This window comes from Dipodomys spectabilis, unplaced genomic scaffold (assembly GCF_019054845.1).
Source record: "Dipodomys spectabilis isolate Male_0828 unplaced genomic scaffold, ASM1905484v1 ptg000095l, whole genome shotgun sequence".
Taxonomy (NCBI): Eukaryota; Metazoa; Chordata; class Mammalia; order Rodentia; family Heteromyidae; genus Dipodomys; species Dipodomys spectabilis.
This window is the reverse complement of record NW_024870772.1, coordinates 24,391,881-24,416,500: the sequence shown is the minus strand read 5'-3', so window position 1 is coordinate 24,416,500 and position 24,620 is coordinate 24,391,881. Positions and strand designations below refer to the sequence as shown.

The 24,620-nt window shown below is 40.1% G+C and overlaps 1 protein-coding gene across 3 annotated transcripts in view; it reads left to right on the top strand.

Annotated features, from left to right (window-relative positions):
- Positions 1–23,230, top strand: part of Ift88 (intraflagellar transport 88) — a 121,756-nt gene extending 98,526 nt beyond the window's left edge. For 2 of the 3 annotated variants that reach the window (XM_042685625.1, XM_042685623.1), the window contains 3 exons: positions 12,864–12,930; positions 22,595–22,705; positions 22,947–23,230. In XM_042685625.1, the coding sequence (XP_042541559.1) occupies positions 12,864–12,930; positions 22,595–22,705; positions 22,947–23,068 (300 nt within the window). In that variant the 3' untranslated portion in view covers positions 23,069–23,230. The remainder of the gene's footprint in view (positions 1–12,863; positions 12,931–22,594; positions 22,706–22,946) is intronic. The other variant, XM_042685624.1, reaches the window with a different exon arrangement.
- The last annotated feature ends 1,390 nt before the right edge of the window (positions 23,231–24,620 follow it).

Below are 24,620 nucleotides of genomic sequence, written 5' to 3'. Positions count from 1 at the left end.
CATCTTTTTTTATTGTTATTTTGGTGTGTGTGTGTGTGTGTGTGTGTGTGTGTGTGTGTGTGTGTGTGTGTGTGTGTGTGTGTGTGTGTGTGTGTGCGCTTATCTGTCCAGTTTTGTTCATTTCTCCTTCCTCCTTAAACCCAATGTTAACCAAACCTTTTCTACTTCATTCTACATTCTCATTCCCCTCTTCTGTTAAACTCAGCTGACACCCTTTTTTTCCTATGTAACACTTTGTGTTATTCAATAGTATTATCCCCCCATCTCCTTCCCACTGCCACTCTGGTTAACTAAGGTCTTTTCAGATCATAAAGATAAATCTTTTCTTCTGTATTCATCTGAAGATACAGAAACAGTAACTGGTCTTCTTCATTAGAGATTGCTGCAAACATAAGGTGGTCATTTAACAACTTCAGTAGCTTTTGTAGTCAAGGTTTCTCATCCAGAGTGGAGAAGTCTACACATAGTGTCTTGAGCATTGAAATTGATTATTTGACTACTAGATCACACTCCTTCAATCTAGTAACATGAAAATACATTACTATCCAGACATTACCCAGTCTTAAGTACTCTCTGAAAAACCATCTAAAAAGCAAGAGATTGAAACATCTACTTAAACACTAGGCCCTAGGTGCATAAATCCAAGCAAAAAGTCACAAATTTCATGTATAATCAAGGCATCAGTCTCCCTAAAAAGCCAACAACTCCACAATATAGGATATATGATAGTGAAGAAGAAGAAAGTTCAGTGAGTCAAACATCAAATGACATGAATGATTAATAAAATTAATGACAAGAAATATAGCAGCTGAATGAATTTAAAAAGCATACAAAAAACTCACTGAGCTGAAAGAATTTAAACAATTGGATAAAATAAAAAAAGACTGCAGGATATGAAAGAGGAATATAATGACAATAAAATAAGTAAGGTATTACTGAAGGCAAAGCAGAGAAATTAAAGATATTGGAAAACACTAAAAAATTTAAAATGGGATTTGCAAGTTTCTTGGGATACGGTGAATTATGAAGATAGAAGGAAAAGAGAGAATCTGAAGGCTTTTATTCAGTAGAATAAAAGCAGAACTTGAAAGAGTAGGTCATCTTGGAAGAGGAGGCTTACCCAACAAAGCAAAATCAGAGAAATACCCCTAGACATTTCAGTTAAGACACTGAATATACAGAATCAAGAAATACTATTGAAATGTGCAAAGAAGAAGCCACAGGTCACATGCAATGGCGAGCCCATTAAATTAACAGCAAATTCCTCCACACAAACTCTTACATGGAAAGATAAAATCTAAACTCTGAAGGATGATAATTTTCAACCTAGATTGATATGCCCATCATAATCATTGAGGGACAACCAAAGCATAGTATGATAGATGGAACTTTGGAGAACTATTTGTGATGGTGATTTTTCTTTCCAGTTTATTGCTGACATTACTAGAAGAATGATGATACCTTCAGGTATCTGTGATCTGGTGGTGGAAGAGCTCAGGAAGCAGGCCTCTACCCAATATGCCCTGGGGAGCTTGCAGGGACCACCAGGGCCAAGGCATCTACTCTAGAGACTCCCAAGTTAGCAGCATCAGTTTTGCATTGGTTCCTTCTGTACTAGCTTTTATTTTATTTTATTTATTTATTTAGTCGGTTGTGGGGCTTAAACTCTGGGCCTGAGCGCTATTCCTCAGCTCTTCAGCTCAAGGCTAGCACTTTACCACTTGAGCTACAGCACCGCTTCTGGTTTTCTGAGTGGTTTATTGGAGATGAGAGTCTCAAGGACTTTCCTGCTCTGGCTGGCTTTGAACCGCAATCCTCAGATCTCAGCCTCCTGAGTAGCTAGGATTACAGGCGTGAGCTACCGGCACCCGACTTGTTTTTATGTTTATAGATATTTTATGTCTTTCTCCAGAGGCTTCTCTAAACAATAGCCCTACAAATTCTGGATGTGCCTACCACTTTCATTCTCTTTTCTCCTGGCCCAAGAGCGTCAGTAAATTGTTACACTTGATCTTATTTTCTCATTTCTGAGGTGCCCTTCAAATCAGTCTAACCTTGGTTCCACCCATTCACACAGCTGGTCTCACTCAGATTAATTACCTCATTCAGATGACTACATGCAATGGAAACCAATTCTCAGACTGCCTTTCCTAGTGGGACCTGTGTTTGTGGCCTTGGTACTCACTCCCATTGGTTTGCTTCTATTCCTCTGGGCTCACCTAGGCCAATTTAGCTCATCCTCTATGAACAAGGTAGGACCAGCTCCCTTCAGTTCTGGAATCTCGGGAGAGTATCCCAGAATCTGATGCATGTCCTTTCAGAATTGCTGTTTTTATGACTCCTTTAAGGACTTTGCTTTTTATTTGCTAGGGAAGTATTTTTATACTAAAATTGAAAACACTACTAGTCAGATCTCTTTCCTGAAAATGTCTACAGTTTCTTGTAAATGTGAACAGTCACCCTAGGTTTGACAGATCCTGTTTCTTTAAACTTAAAACCTTGTCAAACTAATGTTTTCATAAAAGTATTGGCTTTCTCTAAAGTCATCATTACAGCTATTACAGTTGAATTAGCTGATTTTTCAAGTGCTAGGAAAAGGACAAGAATAGCATTCTGTACACTGGAGAAAGATGAGCCGGAAGAATGTGGCATGAGCATGCAGAGTGCCTGTATGCAAGCAGGCATACTAGGAAGTGGTCACTTGGGACACATGTATATTTACAGGAGCTGAGAGGAAGATGAAAAGGGCCTGGAAGACAGAAGATATGTTTGTTGTATTCTGTGAAGAGGCTGGCATTTCTGAAGGGATGCTGAAGCCTTTGATTCATAAAGCAGGAAGGACAGTGAGTTACTACAGTGGAAAGGTCAGTGTGTTATTCTATGGGGCATTGCAAGGATACTTGCTGGATGAGGATACTGAGCAAGCAGTGGGAGCCTTTGGTTTACCATCTATGTGCCGTAGGAGAAGGGAAAAAATGAGGGAAGTTGCTGAAGTAATCTTGGCTTAGTTTTCTCTTGATGAGTAAGCTAGAAAGTCAACAGGCTAGTTTATATTCCCACCAACAGTATATTAAGGTTCCCTTTTGGCTGCATTCTTGCCAGCATCTGATATCATTTGTTTTCTTGATAATGGTGACTCTAACCAGGGTGAGATGGAATCTCAATATTGTTTTGATTTGCATGTTTTATGGCCAGGGATGTTAAGCATTTCTTTGTGTGTTTAATGGCCATTTTTACTTTTTCTGAGGAGCTTCTCTTTAGTTCACTACCCCACTTTAACAAAACTGAATTGTTAGTATTTTGAGAATTTAACTTTTTAAGTTTTCTGTATATTCTGTATGATAGGCACTGTCTGATATGTAGTTGGTAAAAATCTCATTCTGTATGTTGTCCCCTCTGCGGGGTGGCTATGTTCTTTGTCATTCACAAACTTTTTAGTTTGATGCAGTCCATTTATCAAGTCTTTCTTAATTTACTGTGCTTCTGGATCTTTCTCGGGAAGTTTTTACCTGTGCCCAGGACCCCTAATCTTTCTTCCTCTCCATCCTATAAATCAGGCCCAAAAAGAGAGTGTATGCGTGTTTTCCCTTACATGTGGAAGGTAGATTTAGCTTATGAACTCATAAGTAAATACGTTGGAAGAATGCAAGTATAAACAAACATATTCACTGAAATATAGTAGTTTAAAGGGAGAACTCAAATAGTGTAATTTCTTAGAAAGGCAAATTCAAAGTCCAGCAAAATAAAACACCAAGAGGAGATACTTGAAAGGGGTGGGAGCAAGGAGAAAAGGGTAGAATAAAGAGGGGGGAGAATACAGTCAAGAATCCAATGTATATCTTACAAAATTAAGAAGATTGAGGGTAGGGGTGTGTAGGGAAGGGGTGTTTGAGAATGAAGAGTGACATTCAGAAACGGCTTTTTAAAATAGCAACTCCTTTGTACAACATGCTTACAGATAATTTTTTAAAAAGTCAAGAGACAGAGAAGAGCTTTGGGTTTCTAAATTGTCTATGCTGAGTTGGGCAGGGAAGGAGTGTAGAAGAGCAGAAAGTAGGTATTTTCAGCCCAACTAGCAGAGGGATAGGGGTGAGGAGAGTAAAAGGCTCCAAGACAAGGAGCAGGTATGGGCAGTGTGTGGACCGTGTAGTGCGTGCCTTCTCAGTGTCCTGTTGTGACCCAAGGTCACATATGCAGAGTATAAGAGCTGTCCTCACTGGTGATCTGAGAAGCTGTTAGGTCCTTTGAATATTGGTCTTGTTGAGGCAGGCAAACTGTTTGCAAGCTGGACACCGGTGGCTCCCACCAGTAATCCTCGCTACTCAGGAGGCTGAGATCTGAAAATTGTGGTTCAAAGCCAACCCAGGCAGGAAAGTCGGTGAGACTTATCTCCAATAAACTACCAGAAAACCAGAAGTGGCGCTGTGGCTCAAGTGGTAGAGAGCTCGCCTTGAGCTGAAGACCTCTGGGACAGTGCCCAGGCCCAGAGTTAGAGCCCCATTACTGACCAAAAACAAAACAAAACAAAACAAAATCCCCCCAAAACAGGTCTTTAAGGTTTACTTGAATAGATGAAAAGTTTTGAAGTAAAATCAGATTATAGATGTTGATATTCTTGTTTTGTTATCTATTTTGTTAAATATTTCAAGATTTTCTTTTGTCTGTGAAGACAATGAGGATTGAAGTTTTAAGGAAAGTCTCTTTATACCTTTTTTTTCATTTGCTTCTTTTTGAGATAGTTGAGCCCATCGTGGGCTAGGACTCATGATTCTCTTGGGTATTGGGATTACAGACATGTAGCATCATGCCTAGCCTTCCTTACTTTTTAATAGAAAAAAAGTTGGCCATGTTTTCTTTTTTTAATATAATTTTTTTATTGTAACGATACTGTATAGAGTGGTTACAGTTACATGAGTAAGTTAATGACCACATTTTCTATCAAGCATTGTTACCGCTTCCTTTGTTTTTCCCCTATCATCCCTTCCCTCCCCACCTACCCAACTCTTCCCTTCCCCACAGAAGTTGTAAAGTTTGTTTTCAACATAGTGTTTTGTACATCTCATTGTTAGAATGGGTCAACAAGTATCCTTGTTTAGCATCGTCTTATATGGTCATATGTACATAGCTTTTGACCTTTTCTGCTTGTCTGGTAAGATTATCCAAGACATACAGTAGTTATTGCAAATAAGGAAAACCATAAGACCTATATTTTGGGGGAGTCTGACTTTCCTCACTTAATATAATGTTTTCCAAGTCTTTGCATTTCCTGATAAATGGGCCAATGTCATTCTTTCTCATGGAGGAATAAATATATGTAATATATATATATATATATATATATATATCACATTTTCATGATCCATTCATCTACTGAGGGATATCTGGGTTGGTTCCATATCTTCGCTATGGTGAATAATGCTGCGATAAACACAGATGTGCTGGTAGCTTTAGAATGACCTTGTTTGTGATTGTTTGGGTAAATGCTCAAAAGTGGGATTGATGAGTCATAGGGGAGCTTTATGTGGAGTCTTTTGAGGAACCTCCATACTGCTTTCCAAAGTGATTGAACAAGTTTACACTCCCACCAACAATGCAGTAGAGTTCTCTTTTGGCCACGTCCCCTTCGGCATCTGTTGATATTAGATTTCTTGATGATAGCCATTCTAACTGGGGTGAGGTGGAATTTCAGTGTTGTTTTGATTTGCACTTTTTATGGCTACAGAAGTTCAACATTTCTTCATGTGTTTATTGGCCATTCTTATTTCCTCTTTAGAGAAGACTCTCTTTAAGTCTTTAGCCCTCTTATTAATCAGGAGGTTGTTTCTTTGAGGATTTGTTGTTGGAGGATTTAATTTTTGAGTTCCAGGTATATTTTAGATATGAGGCCCATATTCATTGTATGGCTTGTGAAAATCTCTCAATCTGTGGGCTTTCTATTGATCTTGCTAGCTATGTCCTTTGCCATGCAGAAGATCTGCAGTTTCATGCAATCCAATTTGTCCAACCTTTCTTTGGATTTGTTGTTTTTCTGGGTCTTTATTAAGGAAATTTTGGCCTTTGCCAAGGAGCCCTAGAGTTTCTCCTATTCCTTCCTGTAATGTTTTCAGAATGTCTGCTTTTACTTTGAAGTCTTTGATCCATTTGGAGTTGATTCTGGTGCAGGGTGATAAATACGGATCTAGCTTTAGTTTTCTACAGGTGTTTAACCAATTTTGCTGGCATGATTTACTGAAGAGGCTGTCTTTCTTACATTATATTTGTTAGCTCCCTTATTGAAGATTAGGTGGCTGTACGTCTGTGGGTTCAGTTCTGGATCTTCAGTTCTATTCCATTGGTCCTCAAGTCTGTTTTTGTGCCAGTATCAAGCTGTTTTGACTACTGTGGCTTTGTAGTAGAGTTTGAAGTTTGGTATAGATATTCCTCCAACACTGTTCTTTCTGCTAAGAATTGTTTTTGTATTTGGAGGTCTTTTATTGTTCCCATATGAATTTTTGGATTGCTTCTTCTATTTCATTGGAGAATGAGGTTGGGATTTTGATAGGGATCTCATTGATAGCCTTTGGCAGTGTTGCCATTTTCACAATGTGAATCCTCCCAATCCAGGAGCATGGGAAGTTTTTTCTGCTTTCTAAGTTCTGCTTTAATTTCCTTTTTCAGGTTTTTAAAGTTTTCATCATAGAAGTCTTTCAGTTCTTCAGTTAACTCCTAGGTATTTTATTTTTTGTGGGGCTATTGCAAAAGGAGTTGCTTTCCTGATTTGAGCCAGGCTCTTCTGCTTATAGTCATACAGAAAAGCCATTGCTTTTTGAGGGTTAATTTTATACCTTGCTACTTTGCCAAAGTTTCGGATCAGCTCGAGTAACTTGGGAATGGAGTCCATGGGGTGCTTTAAATACAAGATCATGTCATCTGCAAAGAGGGAGAATTTTACTTCATCTTTCCCTATTTGGATCCCCTTTATGTTTGCATCTTGTCTTATTTCTCTAGCTAGGCATTCTAATACTAAATTGAAGAAAAATGGAGAGAGTGGACATCCTTGCCTCATTCCCGAGTTTAAAGGAAATGGCTTTAGCTTTTCGTCATTATGTATAATGCTGGCTGTAGGTTTGTCTTACACAGCCTTTATTATATTGAGGAAAGTTCCATGGATTTCTACTTTTTCCAGAGCTTTCATCATAAAGTGCTGTTGGATCTTGTCAAATGCTTTTTCTGCATCTATTGAGATAATTGTGTGGTTTTTATCCTTGCTCTTGTTGATGTGATGAATTTATATTAATTGAATTGTGTATATTGAACCAGCTTTGCATCCCTGAATTGAATCCTGTTTGATTTTAGTGTATGATTTTTTTATGAGTTGTTGAAGTCGATTGGCCAAAATTTTGTTGAGAAGTTTTGCATCGATGTTCACCGAAGAAATGGTTGATAGTTTTCTTGCTTTGATGAGTTCTTGCCTGGTTTTGGGATGAGGATTATGATGGCTTCATACAGTTTGGTAGTGAACTTTCACTTTCAATTTCATTGAAAAGTTGGAGGAGTATTGGTATGAGTTCTGCTTTGAAGGCCTTGTAGAATTTTGCTGTAAATCCATCCAGTCCTGGACTTTTCTTAGATGGGAAGTCTCTTATTGCTTGCCGTTTCTATTTTGATGCTTGATATAGGTCTGTTAAGTTGGTTTGAATTATCTTGGTTTAGTTTGGGCATGTCAATATTTGCTAGCAATTCTTCCATTTCTTCCAGATTCTCAAACTTATTAGCATAAAAGTTTGAGAAGTATTCTCTTATAATGTTCTGACTTTTGGTTGTTTCTGTGGTGATGTTACCATTCTAATCTCTGAGTTTGTTTATTTGGTGGTGTTCTCTTCTTTTTCTGCTAAGATTTGGAAAAAGTCTGTCAATTTTGTTAGTTTTTTTGAAGAACCAACTCTTCGTTTTGTTGATTCTTTTTATTTTTTTTTGGACTCTAATTCATTTAATTCTGCTTTAATTTTAATTTTTTCAGTCTGTTGGATTGGGATTTAGCTTGTTGCTCTTTTTTAAGGAGGTTCAGGTACCTCGTTAAATTGTTGGTTTTAGATCTCTCCAATTTGTTGATGTAGGAGCTCAGAGCTACAAACTTGCCTCTGAGTACTGCCTTTGTTGTGTCACAGAGGAGCTGGTAATTTGTGTGTTTATTTTGTTGAATATCATGAACATTTGAATTTCCTTTCTAATCTCTTGCATGACCCACTGGTGGTTCAACAGTGTGTTGTTCAGCCTCCATGTGTTACAAGATTGTCTTTGGTGGTTTTTGGTGTTGTATTCTAATTTTATTCCCTTGTGGTCTGAGAGAATGCAGGGCATAATTTCAGTGTTTCTGAATTTGGAAAATGTGTTTTGTGACCTAAAATGTGGTCTGTTTTGGAGAATGTCCCATGTGCTGCTGAGAAGAACGTGTATTCTGATGCTGCTGGGTGAAATATTCTGTAAATGTCTGTTCAGTCTAATTTGTCTATGCAGTTGTTTAGATCCAAGTTTTCTCTGTGAAGTTTTTGCCGAGTTGATCTATCCAGAGGGGATAGTGGTGTGTTAGAGTCCCCAACAATTAATGTCTTTGGATCTATGTGAGATTTGAGGGAAAGTAGTATTTCTTGGATAAATTTGGGAGCTCCATTATTTGTTGAGTAGCTACTTAGAATTGTAATATCCTCCTGAAAGAGAGATCCCTTAATTAGTATGTAATGACCTTTTAACTCTTCTTGCTAATTTTAATTTGAAGTCTATTTTATCTGATATTAGGAATGCAACTCCCACCTGTTTATGGGGGCCATTTGCTTGGTAGATTTTATTCCAGTCTTTCATTTTCAGAATTTTTTTTTTTTTGTGGGAAAGGTGTGTCTTTTGAAGGCAGCAGATAGAAGGATCTTGCTTTTTGATCCAACTAGACAATCTATGTCGCTTAATTGGAGAGTTAAGTCCATTAATATTGAGAGTTAGGACTGAGAGGTGTTTGGTATTTCCTGTCATGTTATCCACCTTCTTGGGGACTGTGCCAACTGGGTTCTTACTTTGCTTTTTGGGATTCTCTGGGGGCTGTTTCTGGGCCTTTATCATGCTCTTTTTGGTTTTCTTTTTTTTTCGTCGGTCGTGGGGCTTGAACTCTGGGCCTGGGCGCTGTCCCTCAGCTCTTCAGCTCAAGGCGAGCGCTCTACCACTTGAGCTACAGCGCCACTTCCGGTTTTCTGGTGGTTTATTGGAGATAGGAGTCTCACGGTCTCTCCTGCCCGGGCTGGCTTTGAACTGCGATCCTCAGATCTCAGCCTCCTGAGTAGCTAGGATTACAGGCGTGAGCCACCAGCGCCCGGCTCTTGTTGGTTTTCTATGGACATCTTTCTATAGGACATCTTTAAGTATCTTTTGTAGGGGTGGTTAGGTGGAGATATATTATTTCAATTTTTCTTTGCTGTGGAAGTGTTTTATTTGTCCTTCTGTTATGAATGAGAGTTTATCTGGGTAAAGTGTTCTTGGTTGATAGCTTTTGTTTTTAGGGCATGACATACATCATTCGTGGCTCTTCTTGTTTTAATTGTCTGGTGAGAAATCTGAAGTTATTATGATTGGTTTCCCTTTGTAGGTGATTGATCTTTTCTCCTTGACAGCTTTAAGGATCCTTTCTTTGGTCTGAACTGATCCTGTGTGGATTACAATGTGATATTGGGATGTCCTCTTCTGGTCTGATCTATTTGGGGTTCTAAAGGCTTCTTGTATTTGAATAGACATATCTTTTTGCATGTTTGGGAAGTTCTCTGCTATGATCCTGTTACATTAATTTCCTAGACTTTGAACTTCTGTATCTAGATTCTCCTCTACACCCATTATCCTTAGATTAGGCCATCTGATGGTGTCTTCTAGCTGTTGAGTAGATCTGTCATATTTCTTGGATTTGTCTTGAATAGTTTTCTGTTCTTTGTCTATAGTATCTGGGCTGTCTTCAATCCCAGAGATTCAATCTTCTGTATGACCTATTGTCAGGACTTTCTACTTTGTTTTGTTTTGTTTTTTCTTTTTCTTCTAATTGGTCAGATTTGATGACTTCAAATTCTTTGTGGAGCTTTGTTTTAGATCCTGTATGGCCTTTCTTTATTTTGTTTTCAGTGTTCATTCTCAAATTCCTTAGTTGATTGGTTATGGTTTCATTGGACTCCCTTTCCTTCTATTGGGCTTCATTCAGCATTCCTTTTGTGGCCTTCTGGATTGCTCCAGCTGTCTGTTCATGGATTCCATGAATGCTTCAATCTTTGTGTATTGTCATTCTGCTCATGCAGTTCCTCTATTAATCTTAGATTAGCCTCCTCATGCTCACAATATTCCTGTATTAATCTTTGGTTATATTCATCACGCTCATGATATTCCTGTATTTTGGTTTGCCTCATCATGCTCACAAGATTCCTGTATTAATCTTTTGTTAGCCTCATCATACTTGTGATATTCCTGTTTTAATCTTTAGTTAGCCTCATCAAGCTCATGCATTTCCCTATCACACAGTGACACCTTTGCAGGCTTTCAAACTTTTCATTCAGCATGTTTAACAGTATTGTTTGTAGAGCATTTTGGGAACTCTATTCTGAGTTATTCATTGACTGCTCTGTTGCCTGATTCTCATGAGTGGGAATTGAAATACCTGGACTTGCCATTTTTCTTGTGTTTCTGCTTGTTCTGCCCATTTTAATATGATAGCCAAACCAATTCTGAACTAGAACACTAAGGCAGGCATTAACCAGAGCCCTGTAGTTGCACATCTTGTTTGATCCAGACAAAATGGGTACAGATACAATCTAGTTCAATAGATACAATCTAGTTCAACAACAGCTAGGGATCAATGTGCTAAGAAAAATCAAGTAAGGGGTCAGCAGACTAGAAATTACTAGGTTTAGGGAGAATTGTCAGGAGAAAATAAGATTGGAGGAATGCATGGAGGCAAGTGAGAAGAAGTAGAGATATCAGGAAAGGAGAAGAGAGATAAAGAGAAAGGAAGGATAAAAAATAAAAAATTTAAAATGAAACACTTAAAATTATGTAAGTATAAAGAAGTAATTCTAAGAGTGCTAGCCTTGAGCTGAAGAGCTGAGGAACAGTGCCCAGGCCCAGAGTTCAGGCCCCACGACCGGACCTACCCCCCCAAAAAAGAAAGAAGTAATTCTACAGCTAATGGAGTGTAGGCTGGGAGTTTGTGAATTGAGTAGTCAATATCAGAATTAAGTATGTACACAATGAAAGATAAAGTCTAATAATCAAAGACATATATATCTGGGTATGAACAGAACAGCAATTAAGTAATGCAAAAATAAAAATAAAAACCTAGAAGGATCAAAAAGGAAAAGAGTATAAAGAGAATATTAAAAGAAAAAAAGCAAAAAAGAAACAACAATAACAACAAAGTAAAACCAAAACAAAAAGAAACCTAAAATAAAAATGAGAAAAATAGACAAAAGTTTAAAAAAGTTAGGTAGAAAAAGCTCTTTGATGAAAAAAAAGGTTTTTTTGGGGGGGAGGGGGCAGGGACCGTTCTTGAGTCCCCCCGTGTCTGGAGGCAGTCTCTTGGTGGTGGAGTCTCTGGTTTGCTTGTGGTGTTTGCTTGTCCTGTGGCTTAGTTTCTTAAATCATAATGTTTGAGCAGGAAGCTCTGCCTCACCCCCCGAGTTTATGTCCCTCCTCCCAGGCTAGTTCAGTGGGAGGGCGATCTACTTTGAGTGACACAAAAGAGCAGTGTGGCTGTTTCCTCTAGCTTGGAGTTGCTGTGAGGGGTGCTAGTTTGTAAATTGCGCTGTGGCCTGTCAGTGATCAGATGCTTTACCCTGATGGTCTAGCTCCTGAGATACTCAATCAGCCCAACCTGGAGCCAATCTCAGGATTTATATGTATCAAGTTTCTAATTGCTCAAGGGGCTGTAGTTTGCTTCCTGTGCACAGCTGGGTAGGGTAGTTTCTGGCTCTGTTTACCCACTAAGGAGAATCTGCCCTGTCCACGAGGAGCTGCCTCTCATTGGGAGGGGCAACGCTTCTCAGGAGTGGAGCTAAGGCCTGCCACAGGTCAAATAGTGCTAACTGTTCTGGTCAGGTCCATGACAGTATCAAAGATGGAGTTTTTCTCCTGCGGTGGGGGAGAGGCTACCTTCCCATTGCTGCTCGGTGAGAATGAGTTAGGATGTCTTGAGGTACTCACACCTCTTCCTTGGTTTCCAGGTCGTCCACTTCCACAGTCTGCGACTGTCTGGGGTTGACCGAATAAAGATTTCCGCTCCTTGTTGGTTCTTGCTGGCTATGAGTACAAGCCACTCTGGTGCCTTTGTCCTGGGCTCTCAGTGTTGAATATGGTGGCCAGTGGCAGCAGCCACCTCCACTGCTGCAGTCCCAAACCGTGGTTGCTTAAATCTGTGTCCTTAACTAAGCTGCCTGAGTTTTTCCTGAGAGACTCTTATCTCCATCCAATTAACTAGTAAAACAAAAAAAACCCAAAAAACAAAAAAAAGCCCCAAAGAAAAACAAACTAGAAAGTGGAAGTGTGGTTCAAATGGTTAGAATTCCAGTCTTGAGTAAAAATGCCAAGCTAGCAACAGAAGGCTCTGAGTTCAAGCTCTAGTACTAGAACAACAAAAGACATTGTTGAGTTGCTTGTGTGAGCAGTGATACACTGGGCTTTTGAATGAAAATGCCCTTTAAATAGTCTATGAGTCAGGGAAGGTGATGTTTTCCTCCCAATAGGATTCAAGTGTTGATGAATTTGTGCTCAGAGTTACATAAGAATGTCAATTTTAAATTCAGCCTTTGGTGTATTCAGTGTTGAAGGAATGTCATTACTCTTCTAAATTTGTCTTCTTATTGGTCTAGCGCATCAAGTCTGGCAGAGATGGCAGTGGGGGCTCCCGAAGCAAATGGGAGGGGAGCGCTGGCAATGGTAAGTATTTACTTTGCTGGGAGGCTGGGTTTGACAGATTCCAGTATATGGGATTCTGGAAACATTCTTCAAAATCACCCCAAAGTATCCTTTATATGTTTGTATTGTTTATCTGTTTGTTCTGCACACGGTGCAGTTTCACTCATTCTAGTTTGGTAAGCGAGTACTGTGATATGAATGTTTGTAAGTGTTACCATATTTCAGTTCTTCAACATACCTGTTATCACCTACTAATTGATTCATTGAGTTCATGCTGGATAGTTCATCATAGATGGGCATACAAATGAGTTTTACTGTGTTTGCTTGTCTCATAGAGCACTGAGAGATCCAGATATTTTGTCTGGTGTTCCAGAACCAGTACAACTATTTAGAATCTGTGTTGATCATGACAGCACCTGTCTTTCTGGGATCCAGCCTTGTAAATGGTATATACTATAAGTGATTCTAAAGTTCTTGGCAAGTCTAAAATTCCTTGAGTTTAACTCTTTGAAGCATCATTTCTTAGGAAGTTTTCTTAAGCTTTCCATTCCTTTCTCCCATGAAGGAAGTATAAGTGAATATTAATAGAACTTTAGTGGAATAGAAAAAATGTTAAATTGGGATCTATAAATAGGTATAATCTCTCTTAGCCACACTTAGTTCTGACCTGCACTTAGACCTGGCCCCAGGTAACTGCAGCTGAGGTCTGTTACAGCTGTTCTCATCCAGGAATGCAACAGAAAAATGTAATTCTTACTTTGGTTCTTCTTTCATTGGTCCTTAGCATATCTTGGATATATGCTCTATGCCATACACCACACAGAGTCAAGGAAATTGAATTGGAAAGATAGACACATAGGTGAATGCTACTGCCAGTGCTGCCTGGCACATGTTTGACTTTCCCAAGGAGAGAAAGATTTCTTCTTGAAATAGCTCAGCTTTGCCAGCTATGTCTATGCAGTGATAAGCATCAGTGGCACCTAGTTTTAGTCATTCTAGCTTGTCCACCTGAACCTCACACTCCTGACCTATTTACCCTTAGGCCACAAAAACCATAACTCAGAGCTTGAGCAATTGGTAGAAGCAGCATTGAGTGCAAGTCCCAGGAGCACTCTAGATAGTCTGCCACACTCTCCCTTCCCATAGCCCTCAGCTATCTCCTTACCTCCTCCCCTGCCCAGTTCCTGCTTAATGATACGTTTGACCATTGGGGATTTATCAGGCTGCGGTTTGGGTCTGAGAGTTCTGGCCTATCAGTTCTTTATAAACCAGGGAATATATAGGTCCTCTATCCCTTAACCAAAATCTCGGACTGGAAAGATTATAGAAACCAGAACTTTTGCAAGAGTAGAAAAAATAGTATAGTAAATTAGCTTTATGTCCAATAATATCCATACCTAGCACTTCATAGTCAAACCCAGAATTTCTTACTAATTCAGTATCAGTTATAAGTATCAATACTAGGAGAATGAAGACTATAAATAGCTTCAAATAAAGTTTTATGTTCAAGTGAAACAGAGCTTTCAGACCCCATGGTAAGGGTACAGGACTATCAGGTTAGGTCTGGCCATTCACCTCCATACGCCAAATGAAGAGACATGGTAAAGAGTAGAGAAAGTAGTTCTTACATGGCAACCATGGGAAGACAGCACTTCCATACGTCTTCATAAGTCTTTCATGATAAGATGTTGGCTTTGGGTTAAATAGGGAAAATTGAGGGCAGGGCACAAGAAAGGTATACATAGTTAAAACAGTCCCAAGTCAAAGGTATTGTAATGGTTGATCATTAGTTCAGTCTTTGTCTCTGGGGGTGTGGAGACATTATCACTTTATTACTGGAATAGATCAAGAACAAGGTGGTCTCCTTAAGTTTTGTCTGTTTGCTTTAAGGTAATGTTAAAATAAAATTGTTTGAGGAGCAGTTTGCCTTCCATGCAAGGTACTTATCTGAATCTCTCCTTTTCTCCTGCAAAAAAGGGACTGAAGTAGAGAATAGCTCGGATCAAAGGGCATAGATATGAACTTGGGGGATTTTTAGTTATTTTATAGGACTCAGGAAAACTATCTTTTAATTTGCCTCACTTGAAAACCTTTCTTCTATGGCTCTTAAGAATTTGGAATTGCAGGGCTGGGAAGGTGGCTTAGTGGTAGAGCGCTTGCCTTGCATGCCTGAGGCCCTGGGTTCAATTCCTCAGCACCACATAAACAAAAAGAAAAAAGCCGGAAGTGGCACTGTGGCTCAAGTGGTAGAGCGCTAGCCTAGAGCTGAGGGACAGCGCCCAGACCCAGAGTTCAGGCCCCACGACCGGACCCAAATAAAAAAAAGAATTTGGAATTGCATTAGTGACTGTGGATCTCTACTCAAAGAAAAATGATTAAAATCAAGAAGTCAGGAGATGGGAAGAAAGTTAATTAAAAGAAATTCTAGAAGCTTCCCCAGACCAACTTGGTGGATCGTGCTGTGGGCATTAGAAATATTCTATATGAGCTACCTTGAAATTGACTGTCCAATTAGAGTAAGTGAGCAACCTTTAGGGAAGTGGTATTAAAATTTTAGGACCAGCCTCACCTTCCAACTCTCTGAGCCAGTGAACACCCTGGAACCCTCCCTAAACTAATGATCAACCATTACAATACCTTTGACTTGGGACTGTTTTAACTATGTATACCTTTCTTGTGCCCTGCCCTCAATTTTCCTTATTTAACCCAAAGCCAACATCTTACCATGAAAGACTTATGAAGATGTATGGAAGTGCTGTCTTCCCATGGTTGCCATGTAAGAACTACTTTCTCTACTCTTTACCATGTCTCTTCATTTGGCGTATGGAAGTGAATGGCCTCCCAGTTTCTTCCCTCTGCCAACATGCCTTAGAACCTCAGGGCCTATGAAGGGCATGCTTCAACCCTAAGAACTGCTGGCAGAGGATGGTGATTCTCAGAGCCCATAGGAGGGAGAGCAGGCCTAGGGTCCCTCTGTGATCCAAGGGGAGCTAAATAAGAGACTAGCAGGAAGAACAGTAAGGCTGTTGCACCGTGAGGGAGAGGCATTTCCTGGCTCACCCTCCTCAGTGCTACTCCATCAGGTTAAGCAGTAGTTCTTTGCTTTCTTCAGTCCATCTCAGTCCAACATGAAAAGTCCTAGAGTACAAGTGAGCTCTGTTCTCACATAAAGGGCTATTCAGGTAGAGGGAGAAAGAAGACATTTTTCCAAGCAGGATTTCATGTTGCTTGGTTGGCTTGGCACAGTGTAAAGTACCAAACAGGCCTTTCCTGATGTGCTTGCTTATTGGGTTTATTTTCTTTTTTCCTCTTCCCATTTACCTTTTTGAGCCTTATTTTCTGACACCTCAAGCATATGTTACTCCTAACTTCTTTGCTTTTCCTGTAGCCAGATTTTATTGCCTCTGCTAACAACCAGGCAAGTGTTAGACTTTCTTCAGTTCAAGGAACAGGCCACTAGAGGGCCGGCCCTGGCTTTGAAGCCTGAAATAAAGCAAGCATGCTTTCTCCCTTTTCTTTCTCTAGCCCTCATCTGCAACACCTAACTCCACAGTGCCCTCCTCCTGCACCATGTAAGCAGTGGCCCCTCATCCTTTCCATTCCCCACTTAGAAGTTCTCAGTACCAACCTGCAGAGAAAGAGCCAGATCAACACCCTCCATCCTAAGGGTAAAACTGTGACTTGCGTCTTCTTATGTCTACATGGACATGTGTGCTCTGGGCTAGAGCCAACAAAGTGGAAGAGAGTTACAAGGTAACTCTGCATGTTACCTTTCACCAGCTTAAGTATAAAATGTTAAATGCAGTGCCTCCAACTCAATTTTCAAAGGCTTGCCTAAGAGAGAGGAGCAGTAATATATTATTGATTTTATAGTTTAGCTGTTTCTGAAGTGCTGGAGCAGCCTTGAAAAGCATGGGGATTTTGTTGTTTAGGTGTATGAGTGGACTAGGTCACTAGGGCCTCGTGCTGTGTATTGATATTTTTAGTGACTTTCAGCTCCTGTCCCCTCAGTGATTCTCAGACTCTGGATCACCTGGAAGCTTATAACCGAGTGCTGAGTTGCAGAATCAGTCATCTTGGGCTGTGGCCAAGGAAAGCCAGGTCTCAAAATCTCTCAGTGGAACTATGTCCTTAGCCCCTGGGCTCCACTATGAGTGAGAAAATGCTGAGATTCAATGTAGTACAATGCAGTGCACACAAAAAGGCCTCTGCTGCTAATGCTACCTTAGCCAGGTTCCAGCGTACCAGTCTGGACATCCATCCTGTGGCATCTCACCCTGGACAGGCCTCATCCAGTGATGGACACGTGACACACACCACCCATGGGCCCCACTCTGCCTGTCATGTCCTGGAGGCAGGGAGCTGATAGTAGCTGTTGTTGAAATTGGATTTTTAGACCCCAGGAGTCCCAAGTCAAGTCTGGCCAGTAACTCCCATAGGCCAAATAAAGACACATGATAAAGGGCAGAGAAAGGAAAGTTATTTCACAGCCACCATGGAAAGACAGTACTTCAGTACATCTTCAGCCGTCTTTCAAAGTACAAGCTAAGTAGGGAGAATTAGGGGTCAGAAAGGTCTGATCTGGTAGACCATTAGCTCAGTCTTTGTCTCTGGAGGAGTTCTGGAGGAGTTACCACTTTATTACTGGAACAGAACAGGAACAAGTTAGTCTCTGAGTTTTCTATCCTGAGCTGTTTTCCTCAAGATGATAGGAAGGCATTTCTTGTTTGAGGAACAGTTTGCCTTCCAGCTGTTGCTTATCTGAATCATTCCTCCTGCAAAGGGACTGCAGTAAAGAATAGCTCAGATCAAAGCACCATAGGTACAAAGTTGGGGGACCTGTAGTTAATTCACAGGACTCAGTAAAAGCATTTCAAAAATTTGGTTTTTGTATTGTGGTTAAGAAAAGCACTTGGTTTAGAATTTTTATGAGCCGTTCCAGGAGTTTCACTATTTTATTTTTACAGAATTAATTTAAAATAAAGGAGTTTATTTTAATCACTTGATATAAAAATGCATTGCTCACTTACAAGCAGAACTTGGGGGTCAGGTTAATTAAATCAGACCACACTGAAAGTTAGCATCCATATCAGGGCCATTTTCTATTATTTTAAAGTCTTGAGATTCAACAGTATTTATATACTTCATGGATAAACCAAGGGGGCGGGGAGGGGACAGCCCTGGTCCTGCCTGAGCACATCCGTGTCTCCTGTGTCCTCTGATGCATGAGTGTCTCCTGAACAGCAGTTTCTGTTTTGACATGAGAGTATCATTTTGTGACTAATTATGACTATTGTGTTATTAAGGTTTTGTTATATTGCCTTTTGTTTCCATTTGCTGTATGTTTGAATATGATTTTTTATGATATCTTGAATGTGAACTTGTCCTATGAAAACATATCATTTTTATCCTGAAAATGAAATTGTCATGAAAATCAAGATACTCTGACTCAGTGAACAGAAATTCACTTTCCAGTCAATTTTTTGAGGAAAATGGCATTCATAATGTCCATCATAACCGGGTTTTTTTTTAGACTGTAAGTCTAAAGGTGGGCATGTTCTTTATCTAGAACTCCTTTCCATGATTTCATTGGGCCTTAATGGCATCACATTCAGGGTGTGAAGAAGTCATGTGTGTGCCCACTAAGAACAGGCCTGGAGATTACTGTCAAGGAGTAGGCATTCCAAGGAGATGCCACTTGAATACAGAGTTGGCCTTGGAGGGGATGGATGCAAGTGGAGACTGGAGAAACAAGCCTTAGGGGCCAAGGCTGATGTCATTTCTCCTTGCAGCATATGTGGACCAGAGAGGCATTGTTCTGTGGTCATTCCTCATTCAGTAATGAGTATTAGAAGAGAGTCCACCACACTGTGAAGCATCAAAGTATTTCAATGTTGGACTCCAGAAGAAATTTACACATGCTAGTAGACCTGGGTGGTCAGTGATATGCCAAGATGGGCAAGAGTAGATTTTTTTTTTTTCACAGAGGGCTGGAGAGCAGACAGTTTCGGCTTGGGGACCACATCTCTGTAAAGATATTCTGTTCTGCCATTGCACTATGAAAGCAGCTCCATTTTCAACTTTTTGGTGGTTAATTGGAGATAAGTGTCTCTTAGATTTTTCTGCCTGCGTTAGGTTTGAACATCGATCCTCAGATGTCAGCCTCTTTAGTAGCTAGGATAACTGGCTGAAGCAACAGATAATTTTGCTTCTTTTTCCCTTTAGATGTGTTTTATTTCTTTTTATTGCCTTATTGCTTTAGCTAAGACTTGAGTACTCAGAGTAAAAATCTATTTTCTCTGTAATAAATCTAAAACTCCATTTGTGTGTGTGTGTGTGTGTGTGTGTATGTGTGTGTGTGTGTGTGTTGGTTCTGGAGCTACAAATCAGAGCTTGGGCACCATCTGTGAGCTTTGTTACTCAAAACTAGTACTATACCACTTGAGCCATAGCTCTACTTCCGGCTTTTTGGTAGTTGATTAGACGTATATGTCTCACAGACTATTGCTTGAGTTTGATTTGAACCATAGTCCTCAGACCTCAGCCTTCTGAGTAGCTGAGATTACAGGATCCTACTAACTGGGATTACCACCAGCTCCCAGCAGTACTCCACTTTTGATTATCATATGTGCAATATCTTTTTAATCTGTTGGGTTTTTTTTTTTTTTTTTTTGAGATAGGGTTTCACTGTGTTGTACTGGTTGGCCTTGAAATCACAATCCTCTTGGTCTTTGCCTTCCAAGGGCTGGGATCGTAGGAATGTACCACCACACCTGGATCAGTGTCCTTTCACTTTGAATCTACATATGCCTTTATGTCTGAAGTTATTTTATAGACAGCATGTAATTATATCTTGTTTGTTGTTGTTTTATCAGTTTACCCATTTTATTTTTAGATTGGGGGGCTGAATCCCCTTATACCTAAAGCAGTTATATAGAAGGAGACTTTCCATTGTTTTCTGTGTGCCTTGCAGCTACTTTGTTCTCTTTTTTCCTTCTTCCATGTTCACTGAATCTTTCTGGTGGTATGCTTTGACTCTTCTGTTTTCTTTGTTTCCATCTTCTATAGTTTTGTTTTCTGTAGATAGAGATTACATAAATTATAACAGTATATTTTACCCAATAGTAATTTAATTTCAGTCACATATGAAATGTTTTCTTTACATCCTCATTTTGTTACTGCTGCAATAATTTTTTCTTTTGAAGTTTTTTTATATGTATAACATTGTTTTGTAGTTATAATCATTTTAATTTTCCTCTCTAGTGTTTAGGATCAAATACAGGTCCCTAAAGCATTCCAGGCAAGCACAGTGTCCTTGAGCTATATCTCTAACCTTTATCTTTAAAATTCTGCCCATGAGTTACAATTATTTATGCATCACATGACAGTATTACGGGGTCTTTCTTTGTCTCTGTGTCTACCTTACTCTAGACCTGCATGTTTTCAGTTTTCACTGTCATCGCTAGCATTATTTTATTTCAACTTGGAAGATTCCCTTGGTAGTTTTTGATAGGAGGAGCTAGTGAGGATAAACTGCCTCAGCCTCTGTTCATCCACATATCCTAAAGTCATCTTCATTGTCTGAGGGAATGGTAGCTCATGAATAAGAGAAATGTAATGTCACTGGGGACTTTCAATGTCAAGTCCATTGACCCAACACAGGGCATTTATGTAGCATGGCAGGGCTCTGGCTTGTCACTAGCTCAGAAAGAAATGTGGGGATTCTAAAGACCATCTTGTTTTGATTTATTCCCAGAAACATTATTTATGAGTTAAAATATAAAGTACACTTAGAAATGGTGAGTATGAGCCAGGGACTGGTGGCTCACGCCTATAATCCTAGCTACTCAGGAGGCTGAGATCTGAGGATTGCAGTTCAAAGCCAGCCTGGGCAGGAGAGCCTGTGAGACTCTAATCTTCAATAAACCACCAGAAAACCAGAAGTGCTCAAGTGGTAGAGCACTCACCTTAAGCTGAATTGCTGAGGGACAGCTCCCAGACCCAGAGTTCAAGCCCCATGACTGACCCAAAAAAAAAAAAAAAAAAGCTAAGGGACAGCAACCAGGTCCTGAGTAAAGCCCTAGTACTAATGTGCAGGCGCGCACACACACACACACACACACACACACACACACACACACACACAAATTAAGGCTTATAAAATAGGAAAAAGATGCTGTTATTGGAATGAGGGTATAGCTTAGCACTAGAGTGTGTGCTTTGTATGCCTGGATTTGATTCTCAGCACTGCAGAACAAATGAAAAATTGTAGGGATTCTGAAGGGAAGAAATAAAAAATGGACCTAACGAAATAGTTCTTTTAGAAAATATAATAACATAAAATGAATGTTAGAAGCTACTAATATCAGCCTGTCTGAAAATCTCGAGTAATGTGTATTGCTTTCTTCTCCCAAGACAGTCATTATTTGGGCAGCTGTAAGTTTTTTGCATTTTTAAAATAGTAAGCCCATATCTGTCTGATCGCACAGGGGAAATCTAATGGTCTTCTAAAGGAACATTCTACACATATTTGGAGAGTGTGATTGTGTGATCTAGGTTATCTGCCACCTTGGGCAAGTTTACCCAGCTACTTTTCACATGTGCACTTATAGGGCATCTCACTAGCGTTATACTTATACCAGGCAGACCTAATGCCTTCTGTTTCTCCTTTCTTCAGAAGCTGGTTCTTCTTTATTAAGTTCTACTAATTATGGTAATCTCTCAGCTTCTCACAAGTTCTGTGAAACAGAAACCTGTATTACATGAAAAAATAGCACAGATAAAGACTACTCTTAAATGGTGTTTCATTTCATACATTGCCTACAAGAAATTGTGTGTGTGTGTGTGTGTGTGTGTGTGTGTGTGTGTGTGTGTGTACTGGGGCTTGAACTCAGGGCCTGGGGCACTGTCCCTTAGCTCTTTTTGCTCAAGGCTGGCATTCTACCATTGAAGTCACTGCTCTACCTCTTTTTTTTTTAGGGGTTAATTGGCAATAAGAATCTCGTGGACTTCACTGCTTGGCCTGGCTTCGAACTCTGATTCTCAGATTTCAGTCTCCTGAGTAGCTAGGATTACCACTATTCAGGAGTAGGCATTGCTTCTATTGGGATAGGGGGTGTGTCATTTTTAAGGAACAAAGCTTGAGCTTTATCTTTACCTATTGATCTAGTGATAACAAACCCAAGATAGAGCATCCTAGGTTTTAGTAAGAATTGTAGCACTCAGATGAGAGGACATAACTGGAGAAACTGTGTCAGTAACTGAGTTAGCTACACTAAATAACAGTAGAGGAACTGTGCTGGGTGTTGGTGGTTCACAGGTGTAACCCTAGCTGCTCAGGAGGCCAAGATCTAAGAATCAATTCAAAGCTAGATTGAGGTGGAGGGAAGTCTGTGGGACACTTATCTCTAATTAACCAGCAAAAAGGCCAGAAGTAGAGGTGTAGTTCAAGTGGTAGAGCACTAGCCTTGAATGAAAAAGCTAATTGAGAGCATGACACCCTGACTTTTAACCCTCATTATCAGCACAAAAGTCAACAAACAAGAAATACGTTCCTAAGAAGGTGGCTTCCAGATGGAACAATCTGCCTATATCTGGCAAATAAGTGTAATTTAAAATGTGTGATGGAGTGTTATATTTTCTTAGCATATTAAACAAATGCATTTTTTTATTTTTGTGTTTTCAGATAGTGGCCAGAACAGTAGTGCCAATAGTAAAGGTGAACGACTAAGTGCCAAACTCAGAACTTTACCCGGGACAAATGAACCTTATGAAAGTAGCAGTAACAAAGAAATAGGCAAGTGTTGGTCTTCCCCACCCAGTTCCCACAGGGATAGCAGGTCTGAAGAAGATTGGGGAGATGGTCCCCATGTCACTGGGTGTCACTGAGAACTTGATATGTGCAGACAAACCCACAGTACCTTGACTGCATTTCTCTTCACTCTGAGTCATTGTGTTTTGGTTCTGAGAGTAATCATCTCCACATTTCTGTTTTCTTTCTACATAACTCTAATGGAATCATCTGTTTTGAAACCTAGATGCTTCCTATGTGGATCCACTTGGCCCACAGATAGAAAGACCAAAAACTGCTGCCAAGAAAAGAGGCGATGAGGATGATTTTGCTGATGAAGAGCTAGGAGATGATTTGCTTCCAGAATAAGAAATATCAATATTGCCTTGTGGGTTAATACTCATATTAAATTTTGGATATGTAATCCAATTTTGTACACTGTTAAAACTTTTAAGTGTATCCATGAGTATGGATTTATGTTGTCCTTGTTTTTATGGAAAAAATATATGGAATAAAAATATATGAAACTAATGTGACAATGTGGACATGCACGTGGATTTTGAAACTTGTGTCAATTCTCTGTCAATTTTGACATGTCTGTCGATTATGACAGGTAGGACAATTGTGGCATGAGTATTGATTATTTTTTGTCAGTCATAGGGCTTGATTTGGTCCTGGGTGCTGTTCCTGAGCTCTTCAGCTCAAGTCTAGTGCTCTACCATGTAAGCCACTGCCCCTTTTCCAGTTTTCTGGTGGTCAATTGGAGATGAGTCGCATGGACTTTCCTGCCTGGCTTGGCTTCGAACCAATGTCCTAACATCTCAGCCTCATGAGCAACTGGGATTACAGATGTGAGCTGCTGGTGCCCAGCTAACAGGTGTCAATTTAGATGTGTGTCTATTTTGACATGTGTCTCAAGTTGAAGATGCATGTGGATTTTGACACATTTGTTAATTGTGTCAATTTCGACATTTGTTCAGGTTTCAAGCTTAGCGCGCCCTCTTATGGTGAATGGGATGACTCACCATCAGTAGCTCTCATGGCAGCCTGGACTTAGGGGCCCTCTTGCGGTAAAAGTAAAGAATCACCATCATTCATTAGCTCTCACTGAACCTTGGGTTTAGGGCGCACATTCATGGTGCAATAGTGAAGCTGCACCATCAGTTGCTTTAAAGGAAGCCTGGGCATAGTGTGCCCTCCTGTGGTGAAGTAGTAAAGAATAAGCATCATTAGCTTTCGTGGAAGCCTGGCTTAACAAGCCCCCTTCCCCCTTCCCCCACTTTTTAAAAAAAGATTGTTTTATGATAAAGATGCTGTGCAGAGAGGTTACAGTTATATGCGTAAGGTAATAAGTACATTTCTGGTCAAGCATTGTTACTTCCCTCCTTTGTTTTTCTCTTACTATCCCTTCTTTCTCCCACATCCCCCAGTCCTCCCCCCCACCCGAAGGTATAAAGTTCATTTCCAAGATAGTGCCTTGTGAATATCATTGCTGCAGTGGGTCATCGTTTGACCTGTTTCAGCATTTCGTTATTCCCCTCCCCTCCTCAAATTAGATAAATATATAAGCAAGATGCAGTGGCAACAGGGGATATACCATAGCGGGAAGAACATGTAGAACAAACAAAAAAAGTCACATTAAAAACATTAAAGACGGGGGCTGGGAAGGTGGCTCAGTGGTAGAGTGCTTGCCTTGTATGCATGAGGCCCTGGGTTCGATTCCTCAGCACCACATAAGCAAAAAGAAAAAAGCCAGAAGTGGCACTGTGGCTCAAGTGGTAGAGGGCTAGCCTTGAGCTGAAGGGCTGAGGGGCAGTGCCCAGGCGCAGAGTTCAGGCCCCACGACCAGACCCCAAAAACAAAACAAAACAAATACTAAAGACATTAAAAACAACAAAAACCTCGTGTCCATATCTTGGAG